The sequence below is a fragment of the Molossus molossus genome, unplaced genomic scaffold (assembly GCF_014108415.1).
Source record: "Molossus molossus isolate mMolMol1 unplaced genomic scaffold, mMolMol1.p scaffold_m16_p_19, whole genome shotgun sequence".
NCBI classification, from domain to species: Eukaryota; Metazoa; Chordata; class Mammalia; order Chiroptera; family Molossidae; genus Molossus; species Molossus molossus.
Window position 1 is genome coordinate 22277463 of NW_023425354.1, and position 20437 is coordinate 22297899.

Here is a 20437-nt window from a genome sequence, read left to right on the forward strand (position 1 = left end):
CTAGAAAAATGTTACATTTTAATTACTTTACATACACCTCACTCACTCAAATGTATTTTCATGAAATTATTTTTCTATTACAAAATCTAGCATTGTTTCTTATAGTCACTGATGAAATTCACCTCACTGTTTTCACTACTCCAGGATCCCTTTCGTCTACTCAGATCTGTCTTCTAGCATCGCCTGACTTCTAGCTGATCCTTAGTTCTTTGTTTTTGTTCATGGTGCTTCCTTCACTTAGGACGATCTCCTACCTTCATTTATCAGTTGAGGTTTACCACCTCCCTCAAGATCTGAATTTTAGATGACTTTTGCCAAGAAACTCTGCATACTGGGACAAGTCCTTTAATAGGTACTGGTTTGAGGACTGAGGGTAAGATGCAAGTTTAAATTAAAGGACACGAGCTTTCACTTCTGCTCTGAAACATGTCCTGGATGTTATCTGAGCTACACTCTGGTCTGCAAATGCTGTAGCATTAATAATAACAACACCAAAACGTGCTGAACTTGTACTATGTACCAATTACAATGCTAAGTGACTGACATGCATGATTTTGTTTCATACCCATAACAATCCCACAAGGCAATATTTCAAGTTGAGAGTGAAGATCTGAACCTCTAAGTGAGACAATACAGGGGTAACACTGGACTCCAACTTGACGGAAAGAACTCCATCTTAGAGGCCTGACTATGACTTCTTGCTTTCAGTAAAATTCCATAATTAAAATTAGCCTAACTGCATCCTTAAAGGAAAGAATTATCAGAGGATAATACCCTTTCTTAACATCATGTTCAGCAAAATAGTTGTTTTGTCAACTCAACAGTAACTAGGGTATTTGTGCGAGCATTACTTTACAGACCCTTTGAGTGGTCCACTGACCCTGGAAAACTTCTCGTGACTACCCTGGGTCAACTGCCTAAGATGACAATCATGGGACAACTGAGCTCATGTTCACTCCCAAGCCCTACACCCACCCCCGAGACGCCGTCTAAGCCATCCGCAGGAACCCCTCGGGAGCTCGACTGCTCCTTTCCGGTCAACTCCCTTGTGCACAAGCCCTTTTCCATCAACTCGATCTGCTGGATCTTGTACTGAGTTCAGTGCTCATTTCTATGACATTGAGACTCAAGAACCTGGCATTTAAGGTCAGTAACGTAAGTTTCCATTCAGAGCCTGGAGATTGACCACGTTGCCTTCCTTACACCACTCAGGTCATGCGTTACTTTCTCTCCTTGGTCCAGTTTGTTTGTGGCTTTACACTATTTGTTCAAATGTGTAATTCATCCACAAGAGAGCAGAGATGCTCCTTAGAGTGTTAAAACCACCCCCACCCTGCACTAGTTAACATAGGATACTGTAAAGAGTAGTTATTCGATCAAATAAACACACACATCTAAACACACACATTTAATTTTCTAATCTGAATAATGAACGTTTTTAACTCCATGTTTTATTTTACAATATATTACCATCTCACAGAAAATATCCTAATTCCTTCATAATTCCTACTGGACTGTTTTCTGCACACATGACATACTCAGTAAATGCTTACTGAACAAATAAAAGGCTAAAAGAAGCAATGAGTAGTTCAATTACTTTCAAGATGAAAAACATGTTATATAAAGATCTCCTCACCATTGTTTGCTTCTTTTATTTATCTTTTTTCTCCCATGAGGTCACAGTTCAAAGTAAAAATAATATATCAAGAGAATAAAAATTAATCACATAAAGGGAATAAATTAACACAATTTCTAATAGTTCACCAATCCCGCCAAGTAACGCTAAGTGGTATTACATATGGCTAAAGATTACTCCTGCCCTAGTAGGAAATACTGCTCCACATCAGAGGGAACCGTTGTGCAATCTATGAATTCCTGGTAAGTATGGTAGCTGTGAGCAACGGTCTGTCTGTGCTCTTGCAAAACTCGTATGTTGAAATCCTAACCCCAGTGATGAGAGTTCTAGGGGGTGGAGCTTTTGGGAGATTCTTAGGTCATGAAGATGGAGCCCTCATGAATGGGGTTATTTAGTGCTCTTGTCAAAGAGACCCCCGGTGTCCCCTGGCCCCTGCTACCGCGTGAGGACATGATGAAAAGCCTACAGCTGAAGGAAGGCCCTCACCTGACCATGCTGGCTCCATGACCCTGGACTTGCAGCCTTCAGAACGGCGAGGAATAAAGAACTGCTGCACAGACACCACCTCGTCTGGGCATTCTGTCAGAGGAGCCCAAACGCACTAAGACACTATGTAATTCATACTGACTCTTCTTATTTTGAAATTCTGATCTAAATGAAGTTATTAAAAATTTAAATATATGGGTAACAATTTGCGTTATCATTTTGACACGTAATTAACTTTTATTTAAGTATAGGGTGGGGCAAAAGTAAGTTCACAGTTGTAAGTATGTGAAACACAGTTTATTCTCATATTATTATTTATTATTTTATTGTTTTCAATATGAATCACTGTAAACCTACTTTTGCCCCATCCTGTATAATTTTTTGACTGTTGTGTTTAACTTTCAGAGATAATTTGAGGGGAGAAATTTTGCTTCATAGTTGAGCCAATATACGCTTTACAGCTTGATAAAAATCCTTTTCTTATGGGTAGCTTACACAATCTTTTATTTTAAACAGTCAGTAATCATTTCATGGTAATTAAAAACCAATGACACTGAATAAACAATACTAATATTCTTTCTAATTTATATGTATATAATCTCTCCCCCAAAACTCAAAAGTATATCTTTTCTTAAGCTATATTCCCCTCTATAATGTCTATGAAAGGTGCATTTAATATACCTCACCAGAAATTCACTAACAGGGCAAGGCAACCTAATCTTGATTTATAAAAATTTTTCATTACTTGGTTTCAACAGTTCGTTGATTATTGCAGCTTCATAGACACTGTTATCATAATGCATCTGAAAATTTCAACCCTTGGTTCAGGGAGATTTCCAATAAAAGTCATAATCTAACAGGGACCACAGCACAATGCATTCATTTTGCTCTTTTATTCACTGAAGGAAAAAGGACTTAATGCATCCTTCTTTAAAGTCTATTAAGTCACATTATGTACTCCTCATTGAGGGTAATTGAAAAAAGTAACAGGAAAGAGGAATTAAATGTGCATTTACCTGTATTAGACATATCCGAAGGGCTGTGGTCCAAAGAAGTAATTGAAGCCTGTTCTGTTTTCTTGTATCCAGTTTTTAACTATGAAAGAAGATGAGACACATGAAATGTCATTTTCTAAAGAAGGTTAAAGACCAGACTAAATGCTCATCTTAACATAAAAAGAACGGTCAAAGTGATTCAAGCAATAGTCCAAAAAATATAAAACCTGTAAAACTTTGGTACATTCATCTTCATACAAAGCAATGCAGAACTGAAGGTAACAACTGCTTTCAGTTCTAGCATCCAAGGACAACAAAGTAGGAGGCCATGTACCCTGTCTTTGCAAAGGTTAATTATAACCCAAATGAAAAAGTGTAAGGGGTTGACAGAAGGTCTGATACTCTGTATCTGATTAGCATGTACCTGAAACTGAAGTTACCTTTGACAAATTATATTTCACGGACTAAAAAAAGCCTACCCCAGTTTCCCATTTTACTTTATAGCTAACACAAATTTAAAGAATATATATTCTATTTTATAACTGTGATTTATTAGGGTACTGTAGCAACTAGTTATTAATTGTATCAATTTTGATGTAGGAACGCCCCCTTTTGTGTGAATCTGCTGGGGTAAATGGTATTCTAGCAGACACACATGAGGAACATATCCACCTACACGGGATGGTTAAGATTAGCCTCGCTGTGTAGGAAAGAAGCTAAGGAACATGAAGGAACACTGCCTGTCTTCAGTCAAGTGGAAAACAGAAATAAGAACGCACTGAACCATATTAAAGACTATCTGAAAATAAACATGACATTCGAAACATAGTTCTGAGTGATATCTACACCTCTTTTGGTGATGCCATTCCAGATAATGGTTTTTTGGCCAAAAGGCCCATTGACTTTAAAAAATTATATTTATTGACAGCACAGCATAAAAATTTTAAAAGGAAAAAAGAAAAAATCTTTCGAGGAAATATCAATTTGCTAACAAACTGTATTACCCAAATTATAATTCTCTATGTATATAACAAATATAACAACATACAGGGGATTTACAGACTGCATAAATAAACAGAAATTTAATATTACCCAATTTACCTTAAAAGAAGGCAAAATAGCCTCTGTAGTTTTGGGAGTGGTTGATGAGGTCTTTGGAATCAGTGTTTCAGAGGGAGAAGAAAGAAGACTAAATGATGAGGCTTGAGGTCCATACTCTCCTGAGGTTTGCAAAAGGGACGTACGTGATGGATTTTCGGGGTGACTGCCATCAGGTTTTTGTCTTATGAATGCTATCTCCCAAGCAGATTCTGACCTAGCATTAAAAAGAAATCATTTTACGAATATATTATGGGTATAGTACAATTAAATTCTAAAGTCATGTTTCACATATTATTTAAAAATATTTCTTTCAGGGTCCAAAGTACTTTAGACATCTTAAATTGCTATTTTCAGGAGACAAGCTGAATGATTCATTTTATCCTGTGGATAGAATAGTTACCTCAACTTGGCTCTGGTAATTATGCTTTTCGCTTCTTCAAATGATACACCAATCATAGATTCCTTGTTTATTGAGACAAGTTGATCTCCTGGCTTCAAACGTCCATCCTAACAAAAATAGTAACATTTGTGAAGAAACTAATGAGGACTTTTTAAAAAAAATTAATTGATGCAATTAAAGCAAAGCAAAGTTTTAGTGAAGAATGTCATAAAGAAAGAGTATAAGGAAAATCTTAGACAAAGAATCTCAAAACAAAGAGTTCTGATGAAAGCCTGGTTTGCTAATGAATAGGAACAGTTCGTGTATACCTTGAACAAACTTGCACACTAAGGAACCCTGGATATTTGAAGACATAACCTGGTACACAAAGAAAGGAGGCCTGTTTCAAAAGCTCGGTACTGTGGCCAGGCTGTAATAAAGTGGGCCAAATAACCCTGGACTATTTCAGAATACAAGACTCGTTCGCTTTAGTTTCTGAGCACTCTTGCGTTTTTCATCCCACCAAGCCACTGAGATACATTCCACAGTAAGAATTTTTTTAAATGCAATCAAGGATCTTAATTATATTGATACTACCCATATTTCAGCTCATGATCAAACATCTTCTTTATTGGACCTACTATCTCTCCTGTGGCTCAGGACTCGTTTATCACGGTTAATCAGTTTCAGACTCTACGACAATAAATAAATTTCCGCGAAGTGAGATTCTTCATTTATATAATTGGTTGTGCATATAGCTTTAGTCATGGCCTACTAATACTGACCACTTGAAACTGGCTGTCTGGCATTGTCTTTGTTAAGTTCGAGCTCTGCCTATAATTAGTCTGAGTAAGACAGAGCATATCAGTGACAAGATTTGATACAGTTTTTAGGCAAGTTTCTCAGTTCCCATCTGTCTTTTGTCTTAATTCAAACCGGACAAGAATGAGCTCTCTTTGTTTTCAGTTCCTAAGATACTTCTGAATTTATCATTTGTACAAGGACAGAAAGCATTATTTGAATAACTAAGGAAGAAGCTTACATGGTTAAAAGGCTAAATGTTCACCCTGACGGCAATTAAGTAAACTCCACAAATTCAAGAAAATACCTTTTTTTCAAAGTCTTATCTAAGATATCAGTCTGATCTGAACTACATTATATATAACTTACAGTTCCTTTACTGCTAAATAACAAATTATTTTCATTCTTAAAATAAAAGATATTTAGTGTTTCCCTGGCTGGGTGGCTCGGTTGGTTGGAGCATCATTCCATACACAAAAGGTTGTGGGTTCAATACCTGGTCAGGGCACATACCTAGATTTTTGGTTTGATGCCCAGTTGGGGCGCATATGGGAGACAACCGAGTGATGTTTCTCTCTCTCATAGATGTTTTTTCTCTCTCTCTCCCTTTCTCTCTCTAAAATAAAAAATATATATTAGAAAAATATTTAGTGTCACCTCTTACACTGAATACTGAGCACACGGGAAAACAAATAAATATAAAATACTTATCAAAATTGTTGTGAAAACATGTTATTTCAATACTGTTTAAAAGATATAAATGTATAATTACCCTATGACTCCTCTGAATTATAAACATTATAAAAAATTAAGCCAACAGAGCCTATTTAATTATATATAAAATTTAAAAACTAATTTGGATTTTATAAATATATGATTAAATATAACTACCAAAGTCAAAGTCAGAGATCATAACATACAATTGCTATATTCACAAGTTTTTTGTTTTTTTTTTCTCCTCCCATTTGATTAATGTATAGGGAGTAAAACAATAGTCACGTTGGAGAAGACTAAGCATTAACAGTTCCTCTATTAAACGTTCCTGAAAGGAGGAAATTCTACACTGATGGCTGTGAGTCAGATGGCAGCTCAACCATCTTTCATCTGGGCAGGAGCTTTTGGAGGCAGCGGACTGCAGTGGACAGGGCACAGGTTTGGCCACCAGAGAGACCTGAATTCAAGTCTGAGCTCCATGACTCGCTAGCTGGATGTTCAGAGAGAGAGAGGGAGAAGGTGGGGGATGGGGAGGCACACAACACAGAACTAAATTCTCAAGTGTCTGAGGCAGCTCCTGTAACTATGCATCTAACAGAAATCACAGTGGGTGTCAGGGTTGCAGAGAAAAAGGCCACAGAAGATGAAGCAGGCAACAGGGTTTAGGCGGACCTCCAGCCTCCCCCAATCTCCTCGCAGGCTGTCCAGTATCAGCAGTACAGAGGAAAAAGCTCTGCAAAAGGCAACGTAACAGAAATGAAAGCGCATTGATGTACTGAAGTAGCATTTTCAAGCAGGGCAGGAATCAGAAAGAGAGAAAGAACAATGTCTTCCGACGACGGCTTCTAAAAAGTATTCACAGCAGTGGTTTTTCCTTTGCTTCCTAGAATAAAATCTTAGCTGATCATGTGAATTTTTGAACCTGTTTAAAAGTCAGAACCTGCAAACTGAAACAAAGCTATTTCTGTACAAGTCTGGCATTCGGAACCAGTGAATTCTGCCCCAGCTGGATTAATGTGTACATGGAGATGCTAACTCCAGAGGCCTCCCCCACAGTCTAGATTCTGATTCAGCAGTGACTGAGCAACTATGCAACACGACAGGCAAGGCGCCAGCCACTTCTCACGCGCGCAACTTCGGAGTCTGAAATCCTCCAGGTTGACATTTACACAGATGTTGAAATAATGCATTCCTGACCACTTAAGTACTTCTATTAGCAACTACCAACACTGTTCATTTCAGATGATAAAGACGGCTACATAGTTTTCTAAATAACGTGTTGCCTTATCAGAAACCATCTACACTGTCTGACTGATTTAACTAGCTCATTATTTCTAAGTACTAAAGGATGCTCTCGCAAGCCTTTGGATCCTTGCCTGCACTGTCATAAACTGGCAACCTGAGGTATCCTTCTTTTATCACCTGTTATTTATGTGAATCTGAGTAAGATGTTTAACCTCCATGAGACTCCATTTTCTTAGCTGGAAAGTGGGAGTAAATACCTATCACACAAGGTTGAAGTCATGACCAAATAACATATATAAAACCCTAGCACACTGTAGGTGTTAAATACAGGTGAGTTGAATCCGAATCCCAAATCTGTTATGGGCAATTTTTCACACTGATAACAAATTTAATCCTGTTCCTCTTAAATTAAGAACCTGTGATGACTGCCCACTGCTAGAAGAGTTGAAACTCCTTAACTTCCCAAACTCAGCAAAACAAACTAGCAGCAACCTACTTTTTCTAGCCTCGTCATCCACCTTCCCTTCTCGGCATGTAAATTCTTCACTCTATTTTCGGAAAATGTTCCTCGAACCCTAACGCTTTGACACGTGCTACTGTCTGTCTCGAATGACACCACCTACACTGCCACTTCTCTAGCTGGTGAACTCTCACTTAAACTTCACAGCCACCATCGAACGTGAGCTCTGCTGTAAGTTTTCCCCATCTCCCTAGATTTACTTAATCGTTCCTTTTTCTTCGCTCCAAAAGCTCTTTTACTTACCAATATGATTGCATCACTTTGTGCGGCCCTTACTTTTCACTCACCGTATATCCTTGCCACGAGGGCGGATTCATTCAGCGCCTCCCAAACTAGCAGCACCGATTCTCTCCGTTGGCCAAAACCTTGTCCCTGTCCTAGTGCTCCCCCAGCATGGTGCCAGGTACCTAATAAGTCCCAATAAATTAACGAGGTCCATGCCCTGGCCAGTTTGGCTCAGCGGCTAGAGCGTCGGCCTGCGGTCCTGAGAGACCCGGGTTCGGTTCCCGCTAAGGGCACGTACCTCGGTTGCAGTTTGTCCCCGGCCTTGGTCGGTCGTGCGGGTGGCAGCCACTCGAAGTGTCCCTTTCATGTCGATGTTTCTCTCTCTCTCTCTCTGTTCCTCTCTCTCCCTCCCACTCTACCTGAACAAAAAATGGAGGAATGCCCTCGGGTGAGGATAAAAAAAAAAAAAATTTAACGAGGTTCAGGAAACAGAGGAAATTAGGTGGCTTTAGCAGAAATAGTTTCGGCAAAGGAGGAGAGAGTGACATTGCAAAGCCAGCCCCCTGGCGGCTGCTCCTTCGGCTCCGCCAGCAGGAGCACTTCCTTTACCCTTTGCCATCAGAAGCCTGGGTCCTAGCTATGTGCAAAGCCCTGGTCCCACTTCCCGTGACATGCCCAGCATATTCTGAAAATAGCCTTCCTCTGAAAGTTACAAATGTCCTACTTCAGTCCTTTGTGAACAATGACTAACCATTAGTACCTGTGTTTTTGTGGTCTTTGTCTATATCTCTGAGGTTTGACTCAAACAAAGTCCTGAATTTATCAAGCCTAAGATGACCTCGATTGTAAGATATGCCGTTACTGTAAGTATCACTAAGAGAAAAAGGCTGCCGATTACATTCTGACGTTGGCTGTAGGAACCACCTCAATTTTAGAGACACAGAGAGAGAAAATAATGTATCAGGTTTGAAGTAAAGCATTTGATTCCTGCCTACTTTCCTTACATTATTAGAAGAAAAACAAACTACAACCATTTGAAAACTTCAAAGTGTTATCCAGAATCCGACACAAAGGGCCAGAGGAGGCACCTTGGTATTGAGTCCAGATGGTGGCAGTAACATGGTTAAAGGGCAGATCAGTAAGTCTCAGAAACACGACAGACTGACAGGGCATCTGACTCGTTCATTCAACAATATTAACTGAGCAATCAGTATGTGCCAGGCACCACACTGAGGGCTAAGAATTTTACTGCGACTAAAATCAGGTAAGATCCTTGCACATAGGAAATACACTGTGTTGTGGTTCAGGCAGAGTTGATAAAATGATCACAGATTTCAGCATATGATTACAAACTGAGATAGGGGACATGAAAGAAATGAACAGGATCTAGAAGCACACGTAGGCATAAAAAACCTGTGGTGGTGGTGGTGGTGGGCAGTGGCTGGGTTGCTCAGTTGGTTGGAGCATTGTCCCATGCACCAAAAAGGCTGTGGGTCTGATTCTCAGTTGGGGCACATACCTGGGGTGTGGGTTTGATCCCCAGTCAGGAAGTGTTTGGGGAGGCAACTAACTGATTGATGTTTCTCTCTCCCTCTCTCCTTTAAAAAAAAAAGAGAAAAAGAAAACATGGGAGAGGGTGGAAAGGGAACACATTCCTTAGGAAGCAGTCTCTGAATCGATATCTGGAAGTAACGGGAAAGCATGTGTGGGGGGAGGCAGGGCTGTTCCCAGCCAAACGAAACAGCATATGAGATAAGAAAAAACACGGGTCCTGCTAGGAACTGAAAGAATGCCACTCTGCAAATACAGAGCCAAGGAGCCAAAGAAGTCATGAGCAGAGTCCCGTTATACAGAGGCTTGCAGGCAGCTACGTATTCCTAAAATAGGCTGGGAGAACATTAGGCTTGGTGCGTATCAGCAGACAAAGCTGTTGTGAAGTCTAATAAAGACTGATGAGAGTTTAAGCTCTGGTGATGGCACTGAAGAGCAAAAGGACTGGTGGGTTCCAGAAGTATTTAGAGAATAAAAAGTCAACACCATGTGCTAATGAATGAATGTGGGTGTTCAGGGACAGGTAGAAGGTAGGACGCTGTTAGGCTTTCTGACTGTGCAACCAGAAGGCGCCATTCAGCAGGACTGGGAACAGTGGAAGAGGGCTTGCTTGGGAAGAGACGGGCACATAAGGGTGTGGAGTGACTACCAGGAGCACTGTCGCAAACATGTTAAGTTTGAGATGCCTTTAGAGATCCAAGGGGAAATGTGGACGAGGCAACTGGATGCGTGGGTATGAAGCCTCAAGGAGCAGATAGGCAGAAAAAGGTCTACGAGTAAAGGCTGAGCACTCCAGACCGATATGGACTGGCCGGTGAGATGTAAGGGGACGTGGAGTTCTCGTGCTTCCTTAACTCAGTGCCTAGTATATTGGTTTTCAACCTATAGGCTGCCTCTAGCTCCTAGAGCTGAGATAATCAATCTTACTTGAACTGGAAACATGCTTTCAAGATATCACAAGTTTGAACTCTGAACATGTTTTTCAAAGAAACATGGTATTTTGGTTACTGAACTAGTAATGTATTTTGTATTTGCCAGGTGAAAAACGTGTGTGTGTGTGTGTGTGTGTGTGTGTAGGGGGCGGGGCAGTGGAGCTAACCATGATTCACTAAAGATTCCTTCTGAGTTCCAATAATCCCCTAACACATGAAGTTTAGGGATATAAATGAAATATAATCCATCTATAGGCTTGAGACTGCCTATTAGTTCTGAAACAATATGTTGATATTAGAGCAAGTCAAAGCACTCATATGCATTTAAAATATTAACAGTTGTGTAGTTCAACAATAAGGGTAACCTTATAGCCTGTGTTTCCTATTTTGAATACACCTACTATGCAGAAATTTTGTGCAGATAAGGCTTTTACTAACATTCTCACACAGTATTTAGATCACAGTAAATGCCATTATCATTAATTTAAAAAACGTTTAAATAAAATAGCACCCATTTTTTATTTGTAGAGTAAACATGCAGATAAATCTCCTTCATGACACAGGACACAAAAATTAATGCAAGCATTGCAAACTTATTCATTCTTTTCTGTCTACACCTTTATTTCAGCAGCTCTCTTGGACAGGACCAGGTACAGTCAAAGAACATTAATAACTCTGTGCTGCTCTCTAGTGGTAAATATACAATACAGTCCATTAGAGGGCTTTGCTTTTTAATACCCTTTCAAACAGCAAAATTTTAAAACAAAAAACAGTAAGAGAAAGTATATATTATAAGTATAATTTCTTAGTCTGCTATCACTGACAGCTGATAAACAGTCCCTCAGCAACACCACTATCAATTTATTACTTTAATTACAAATATTTTTCATGGAATATAAAAGCCCAAATTGATACTTGTCTTAAAAACAAATTCTTATCACTTGTTAGGTACCATGTTCTATTATTGCACTACATCAAGCGCAGTCTAAGAAATTCCTTAGCTATACTAAACACACACCCACACATATCTCAGCTTCAAAATTAAAGTAGTACTATTTCAATTCTTATAATTTTTGTTTGAATTTGTTTAAATTTAGCATTTAAATGTTATTTGGTTAATAATTTAAATTCAATAGCCAAAAATTCATATCATTATAATATCACAAACTTATTGTATAATACTTACAACTCATGTATTTGGAAGATAGCTTATTATCTCAACAAGTCCAAAACAAAATCATTTCTATTACTTTGGAAATTATTAGCAAAACTGATTTTTTTCAAAGACAAAAAGTCCAGTAGACTAGTTAAACTGCTTACTAAACACGTGTTTGGGGTAGGAATAGGAAAAGGAAAAGGGTAGGACTATTTATTCACTCAAAACAAGTGTAATAAGAAAACAATATGAACAAACCTAACGATAAGAGAATCCTTTCTCATACCATACAGCTTCATATTAATACAATATTTTATTAAATTCTTAATATTTATTAAATTAAATTAAATATATAGTCTATATATTTCCAAAAGGTGCTAGAGGAGATTTTCAATAAAAGACATATATAATCACATTGGTAAAACAAAATAGCCAGTAAAATCCAAGAGAAATGAGAATGCAAATATAGCAGCCAGTTTGCTACCTCAGTTGCTGGTATTGTGCTCCCACTTGGGTCTGAGCTTCCTAGCAACCAGAGGAAAAAGGAAACCAGGAAATTACATATTTCTTACATTGAAGAGGAGAGTAAGACTTTCTAATTTCTAAAAAAAGGATATTTTCTGGTCTTAATTCTAAGTCTAATTTCTCATGTGGGCAACTAATTAGTGATATAATTAACAAACTCAACAAAAATTTCAGTAAATTCAGAAATGAACACATTTTTTTCTGCTGAGCGTTTTTGTTTATTTTGTTTTGCACTTAGGAGAGGCTAAATAAAAACAGTTAAAGTTGAAGTGATCCAACTCAATCCAAACTCAGAGCAGTGGATAGATAACATGTCTTCAAACACAATTTCTCTCAACTAAAAATAGGATAAGAGTTGAATGGCATGTAATTAAAAATATGCAATCTTCAGTTAGAGTCTGAAATCTGTTATTTTCACATTTATTTCATGTTCATTTATTGGGTTAAAACTCCTTGAGAATAAAGGTCTATTTTCCAGTTCCTTTGTATCTTTCCCTTAGAAATGGTCACAGTGGGCATTCAGCTAATACTGAAAACATACTGATGAAACAGAAAAACAAATCCTTGTCCTTTTGGCTTGAAGTGAAAAGCAGAGAAACAGAATTCCAGCGGAATGCAAGTATTATTGTTTACCATCCATACTTCTTATCACTTTAGTTTTTCATCAGTCAATAAAATTAATTTACTCTTCCATTAAAGAAAAAAGAAAAGAGAAACAAATCGCGTTACTAGTGGTTTTGTTTTTTTGATGAAGGTTTTGTGTTTTTCATTTTCATTTTTACCTTGTAACAGTCTCCGCCAGGAATGACTTCCTGAACATACACAAAGGGACCTTCGTTCCGGTTAATTCCTCCGAGGATCTTCAGACCAAGGCCTGTTTCCTTGGTAACTGTAATCATCTGAAAGGCAGGATCCCTAAGATAAAGGAAATTAGCACTCACAGGTTAGCCTAGAGATCCTGCTTTTTCCTTAAACTATTTGTCAAATCAAACTCTTGGATCTAGATAACTCGGAGTACTCAGTACTACATACCAGCAACTGCATTTTAAAAAGTATGGTGCCACAAGAGCAATCAAATGGGTTTGGTTCATTTCTTTGGAGAACAAAAAAAATTCTTTCAAAGTATTATTGAGATAAATTAAAAAATTTATTAAAGGCAACAGAAAAGATTTGCTTATATTGATTTTTACACTACACTGAAGAATTCTAATACTAAATATTTTAATAACGAGTTAGGTAAATGATTTTAAAAGACAGGTCTGCGGCCATTTTAAGTAAAATAAATGTAACCTCCTTTCGAGTTGCAAAAAAAACAGTTTATCCTTTTACTTTGGAAAAGTATTTTCCTGGTACAAAGCACTTGCTCTAGCTGTAATTTCTGTCAGACATAAGAGCAATGACATTAGAAAAAAAGAACCAGTAAAAAATTCTGTGAAAGGTATACCTCCAAGTTACTCTGATCAGAGCACTGACTTTTACTGGTTAATAAAGTTTGAAATAAGGCTTAGGGCTGCTTATTTATTATGTACTGGGTATTGTGCTTACATTATGCCATACAATTTAGTATTTATACAATCACTAAGATATTACCCTCATTTTTCTAAAGGAACCAAAATCTGGGAAAACTAACTTGGCGGTTTATGGTTACAAAACTGGAGGACAGCAACGTGAACCCAGTCTGTCTTACTGAGACCTGCTTCGTTGGAGCTTAAAGTCACTGCTGAATATAGGACATCCAGCTTTCTTCAAACATACCAAAGAACTGAAGCTGCTATTAAAACAGTTATTTGCTTCATATCTTATAGATGATTATAGCTTTTAGAAAAAGCTCTCTTGGTTTCTGCCATAAAAATTCTAGCTGCAGTTAAGTCCTCACTTAGCATCATTGACAGGTTCTAGGACTTACATGGAAGTGATATTTAATGAAACCGATTTTACCATGGGTTAATTGATATGAACAAGAGTTAAGTTCCTGCAACATCTCATCAACGTTATAATGAAATGACGTTGAACAAAATGATGTTGAGGACCTCTTGTACATCTTTAAGAAAACTTGTATTCAAAAGTTAGATTATTGAAAAATAGAAGGTATTTTTTAAAAACCTTACAAGCTCCCTGTTTTTGAATATTTTGCTCCCTCTATAGCACATCATCTAGGGTTGCATCATACTGAGTTCAGCCCTAGTGGCAGAGGCCTGTCTGGTTAACAGGTGCAAAAGGACAGGGCTGAGTCCACAATGTTCTCCTGTCGCGGGTTTCAGAACCTCCACCCATTTTTGATGGGACATTAAGTTGCAAGGGCATAAAAGAGTGAAGCCTACAAATGGGAGAGAACAAAGGTACCTCATTAGGCACCTCCTGTACTCTCTAAATGTGAATTTCCTTCAATGGGGACACTCACAATCTCCAGCATATATTATTGTCTCAGTGAGGAATCCTCCTTTGTCTAATCCCAACACCATATCTACTGTCAAAACAGTCGTGTATTTACTTGTGAGAATCCTATTTTAAATTCCTCTGTTAAGAACTGATATTTATTTTTTGCTATAAAAATAGTTCTGTTGCTCAACTTTAATCATAATAAAAATTATAAGTTAATACTAGACAGAAATATTGCTATTCACCTATCAGATCAATGTAAATTTAAAACTTTGACAATATACTCTGATGACAAGGCTGTGGGGAAAGAGGTATCTCTTGTACATTGTTGGTAGAAATACAAAATGGTATAACCCCTAAAAAGGGAATTCGGTAATCTCTAAATTTACCCTCTAATTGAGCAATCTCATTTCTCAGAATCTGTACCAAAGATACGCTGGCAGAAAATAAGAAATGACTTGATAGGTTTTTCATTTTGGCATAATTTGAAATCACCAAAAATAGCAAACAATTCAAATGTCCATCAATAAAGTAATGGCTGCCCTGGCCGGTTTGGCTCAGCGGTTAGAGCGTCCATCTGCGGTCCGGAGAGACCCGGGTTCGGTTCCCGCTAAGGGCATGTACCTTGGTTGCAGTTTGTCCCCGGCCCTGGTTGGTTGTGCGGGTGGCAGCCACTCGATGTGTCCCTTTCATATTGATGTTTCCCTCTCTCTTTCTTCCTCTCTCTCCCTCCCACTCTGTCTGTGCAAAAAATGGAAAAATGTCCTCGGGTAAGGATAAAAAAAATAAAGTAATGGCTGAACAAACTATGGTACATCCACCTGATAGAATACTGTACAGTTATAACAAGGTACAAGGAAGATCTTTATAAACTGATATGAAGTGATCACCAGGATGTAATTTTAAGTAAAAATGAAAAGGCAAGATCAAAACAGTGTATATAATAGGCTAGCTTTTTGTTAGGAACATGTGATGAGTGGAGCCTGGGAGCTGGGCCTAGGTGCTTTGGGACATCTTACCTCAGTCATTTGACCCTTTCTTATGGGCTTGATTTGCCCGAAGTAGCTGAAAAAAGCTCTGTGCTGTCCCAGAGAGCAAGCTGCTCAGCATTAGTACATGGAACTCTGCACACTACACAGCCGGACCCGGTTGGTGCCCCTTGGAGACGACCCTTCCAGTGCTCCCAGGAGGAAGCATCACAGAAAGGTCCCCTGAGTTTAACAGACTTGACACCCTTCTCCAGGGGAGACCTGTGAACCTGAGTCAAAGGGCTGGTACACACTGGTTACTGTGTAAGCAAGAGTAGATGTCTAAAGTATAGTGGAACCTTGTACATAATAAATTGCTTTGAGAAAAAAATACATATCAATATGTGTGTACATGGACATATACACACACATATAAAACATTTATGTATATTTATATATATATGCATTTACTTATGCAAAAAGAAGCATTGAAAAAAACCCAAGAATAAAAATGGTTCTCTATGGGAGGAATGAGGGCACAGAGTGAAGGAAAAGAATAAATGCAAGACTTCCCCGAATATCCCTCGTTGTGTGTGTTACATACTACAAAATGGCTAGCATTTCTTCCCATCCCTGTCTGCATGCCTCTTGGAAAGCGATTCTACTGTTTCCTTCCATTAAAAAGGAAAGTCTATATCTCTACCCCTTGAATTTGGGCCTGACTATTTAAATTGCTTCAGACAACGGTGCACCAGAAAATGCGAGGAAAACAGACATGTGGCCAACACGTGTGCTTTCTCCTGAGAACCATTCCGCCGCCATATAAACAAGCCTGAACTAGCCTCCTGGAAGATGAGTGACGCGGTGGAGAGAGACCTCAGTCATCCGCCTTCCCGGGTAAGGCTCCAGAACACATGAATTAATCACAAAATCATGACAAGAACAAAAGCTTGCATTTTGAAGGCACTCTGGGGGTGGTTTGCTACTCAGCAAAAGTTAATATTATGTTATTTTCATACCAAAATTGTAAAATGTTTTAGATATTCAAAAATTACATCAAGTTTTTTTTATAAAGCAAACTCTAAAAACAATTGTAAAAGAGAATGCAGACTTGGCCTCCATGCTGATTCACACTGTAAGGGGATTATTGAGCAGCTTCTCATTACGGCCATCCTAGAGCACAGGCTGCTAGCAGTACACGACTTTTCCCCAGATATTACGGCCAACCTAGAGCACAGGCTGCTAGCAGTACATGACTTTCCATCAGATATTACGGCCAACCTAGAGCACAGGCTGCTAGCAGTACACGACTTTCCGTCAGATATTACGGCCAACCTAGAGCACAGGCTGCTAGCAGTACACGACTTTCCATCAGATATTACGGCCAACCTAGAGCACAGGCTGCTAGCAGTACATGACTTTCCATCAGATATTACGGCCAACCTAGAGCACAGGCTGCTAGCAGTACACGACTTTCCATCAGATATTACGGCCAACCTAGAGCACAGGCTGCTAGCAGTACACGACTATCCACCAGATATTACGGCTATCCTATCCTAGAGCACAGGCTGCTAGCAGTACACGACTATCCACCAGATATTACGGCCAACCTATCCTAGAGCAAAAGCTGCTAGCAGTACACGACTTTCCACCAGATATTACTGCTATCCTATCCTAGAGCACAGGCTGCTAGCAGTACACGACTTTCCCCCAGATATTATGGCCATCCTAGAGCACAGGCTGCTAGCAGTACACGACTTTCCACCAGATACTACGGGCATACTAGAGCACAGGCTGTTAGCAGTACACGACTTTCCACCAGATACTACGGGCATCCTAGAGCACAGGCTGCTAGTAGTACACGACTTTCCACTAGATACTACGGGCATCCTAGAGCACAGGCTGTTAGCAGTACACGACTTTCCACCAGATACTACGGGCATCCTAGAGCACAGGCTGTTAGCAGTACACGACTTTCCACCAGATACTACGGGCATCCTAGAGCACAGGCTGCTAGCAGTACACGACTTTCCCCCAGATATTACGGCCATCCTAGAGCACAGGCTGCTAGCAGTACACGACTTTCCCCCAGATATTTGTTAATATTCTTCATATTCCAAACTATAATAGTTCAAAACATACTAAATTTAATTTAACAATTACTTTTCAGGTAGACTGGATGGTACGACAGCAGATGTATTTTTATTCATGGTTTCGTCACTGTAGCCTTGCATTTAACGGCCGTGTAAATGAAAATCTTGATGGAGAGTCTATAAATTCTTCTTTTCCTAAGATTGGGAAGGCAGAAAACAGTATCATATCTTAGAACAGTCAAATGTGCTTTAAACTTTGCATAAAAACATTTCATACACTTGGCACATGCACAATACATGCCTATGTATAGATGTTAGATGAATTTTACTTATTTTGGGCTATGTCATTTCAGTCATTGCCTATAATATCTGAGAAATGTAAAGATAGTTCTGCAGATAGATAAGTAGATATAGGTATAGCAACATACTTGGTATGATAATCAACATCTATATCTATATGAACTCTGCAATTTCTGACAGAAGTGAAGAACACAGGTAAGCTTTAGGTAACTATTAATAGCTTCCACCATTAGTAAGTTTAAAAAGCACATAATAATAAAAGACTGAGGGAAATGTCTCTTGTGAGCACAAGGCTAGGAAGTTTATAGTCAGAATGTCTGCAAATAATTACACAATAGGCTGTTGAAGAAAACAGAAATTCCTATTGTCTCACCAACTATCTTGAGGGACTTCCCGTAGATCCTAGATTACTCTGACTCATATTACTCCGCAAGGTTCTTCAATAATTTCCTATCAAAAGAAAATAAATTATTTTAATGTCTCTTATAACTTCTCTGTGAAGATTACAGAGAAGAGTGGTGTCATTTAATTAAAAAACCAATATTTGAACAGAGATTTACCACCTCTTCATAAGAAATATGACGCATACAGACGTGAAGCTAAAAAAGATTTTACGCTACTTTAGCACAACTCAATCTTCTTAAAGAAATGAGTAGCTAGAAACAGTGTACTTTCCCTACACAAATAATAGCCAATGGTGTTTCCCTAGCTCGAATTCAGGCTGCAGAACCGAGAGCATGATCTTGACATCAGATACACCTGGGTTCCAATTTGAGCTGCCAGGCTTTTCCGAGCCTGCTTCTTTACAGGTGTAGTAGGCAATAGTGATGGTTTTACAAATGAATACCCTTGTCAAAACTAACCAAATTGGTTCACTTTAAATATACGTTGTTATAAGTCAATTATACCTTAACAAAGTTAAATTTTTTAAAAATTTGGTTTTCAGTTAAAAATGGCAGATTGACCTTGGCTTGTATCTTCTTACCCTCAAAAGAGCCCACTAAGCTCTGGCCAGGGTGGCTCAGTTGGCTGGGCATCGTCCCAAGCACCAAAAGGTTGCTGGTCAGGGCACATGCCAAGGTTGAAAGCTCGATCCCCGGTAGGGGGATGTGCAGGAGGTAGATCAATGTTTCGCTTTCACATGGATGTTTCTCTCTCTCTCCCTCCCTCTCCTTCTCCCTCTCCTCCTTCTCCTCCTCCTCCTTCTTCTTCTCTCATTAAAAATCAACTTAAACAATCATACAAGAAAAGAGGCCACTAATATGAGAGTAAAGGGTTACAAACAGTATAAACTCACAATGTTAATGAATAAATAAAAGAATTAATTCCAGTGTTTAATGTCAATTTCACCTGAAAGTATTCTGTTTGAAAAAACAAACACTTTGGAATTCTCCTTGCCACTGGTCTTATCTTTGAAAGTGCACTGGGTGAAGCCCAGTGGCAGGATGTTGGTGCCAGTACGAGAACTGAACATCCTACACTAGTGCAACAGTTTGCCGGCTGGGTTTAAAAAACAGCACCCTGGCCGGTGTTCTCAGTGGTTAGAGCGCCAGCCCTTGCACCAAAGAGTCTTGGGTTCAATTCCTGGTCAAAGGCACATACCTGAGTTGCAGGTTCGATCGCAGCCCTGGTCGGGATATGTGCAGGAGGCAACCAATCGATGTGTCTCTCTCACATTGATGTTTCTCTCTCCCCCTCCCGTCCACTCTCTCTAAAAACCAATAGAAAAAATATCCTTGGGTGAGAATTAACAAAATAAACAAACAAAAAACTGCTGTTACCAGAAAAAAGTCAACACATTCTCTGCCCTGGAAATCTTTGCACCAAAGAAAGTTATGGCAAGTGATGTTCATATTGGGAGAGGAGGCTCTGGTGAGGACCTGGATTACCCAGAACAGAGCTGTGGCTGCTCCACAGTTCAAGACATAACATCATTCCACGGGTAGAGACGGCCAGCTTAACCCTGTCACAGTGGCACTTGGATGTGGGCCTTCTTATCTTGGGACACACACACACAAATTTGAAGCACTGGAGCATGAAAAGAAATTCTACATTAACCCAGGGTCTGCCACTGGTGCATATAATGCCTGGAAACAAACATTATTCCTTCATTTGTGCCGATAGACATGCCAGGCTTCTACAGCTGTCACTCATGGGTATCAGCTAATTGGAGATGACGGGAAAGTAGAACCCATCGAATACAAAAAAACTTAAAGCCAGGCCTGACTTGATTTTCCTGTTCAGTTCTTTTTTTAACTCATTGATTTGTTCAAATCAAGTAATTAAGCATTTAAGAGGTACGAAACTATCACTTTTATAATATTTTGCAGCAAAATATATTGTCTTCTGTTAATACAATGTTCTAGGCTTCTTGTAAACTATAAGAATTTATTTAGTTTAAGTATATGATTTCTATTTTTAAAATGTCCAC

At 38.9% G+C, this 20437-nt stretch overlaps 1 protein-coding gene and 1 pseudogene across 3 annotated transcripts in view; one reads left to right on the plus strand and one right to left on the minus strand.

Annotated features, from left to right (window-relative positions):
* STXBP4 (syntaxin binding protein 4) overlaps positions 1–20437 on the minus strand; it is a 161184-nt gene that overhangs the window by 132897 nt on the left and 7850 nt on the right. For 2 of the 3 annotated variants that reach the window (XM_036269479.1, XM_036269481.1), the window contains exons 1-7: positions 19896–19919; positions 18380–18456; positions 17777–17901; positions 13049–13181; positions 4619–4725; positions 4219–4432; positions 3139–3217 (exon numbers count right to left, since the gene is read on the minus strand). In XM_036269479.1, coding sequence (XP_036125372.1) covers positions 3139–3217; positions 4219–4432; positions 4619–4725; positions 13049–13181; positions 17777–17847 — 604 coding nt within the window. In that variant the 5' untranslated portion in view covers positions 17848–17901; positions 18380–18456; positions 19896–19919. Of the gene's footprint in view, positions 1–3138; positions 3218–4218; positions 4433–4618; positions 4726–13048; positions 13182–17776; positions 17902–18379; positions 18457–19895; positions 19920–20437 lie in introns of those variants that run through there. The other variant, XM_036269480.1, reaches the window with a different exon arrangement.
* On the plus strand, positions 19452–20220 carry LOC118634740 (annotated as a pseudogene).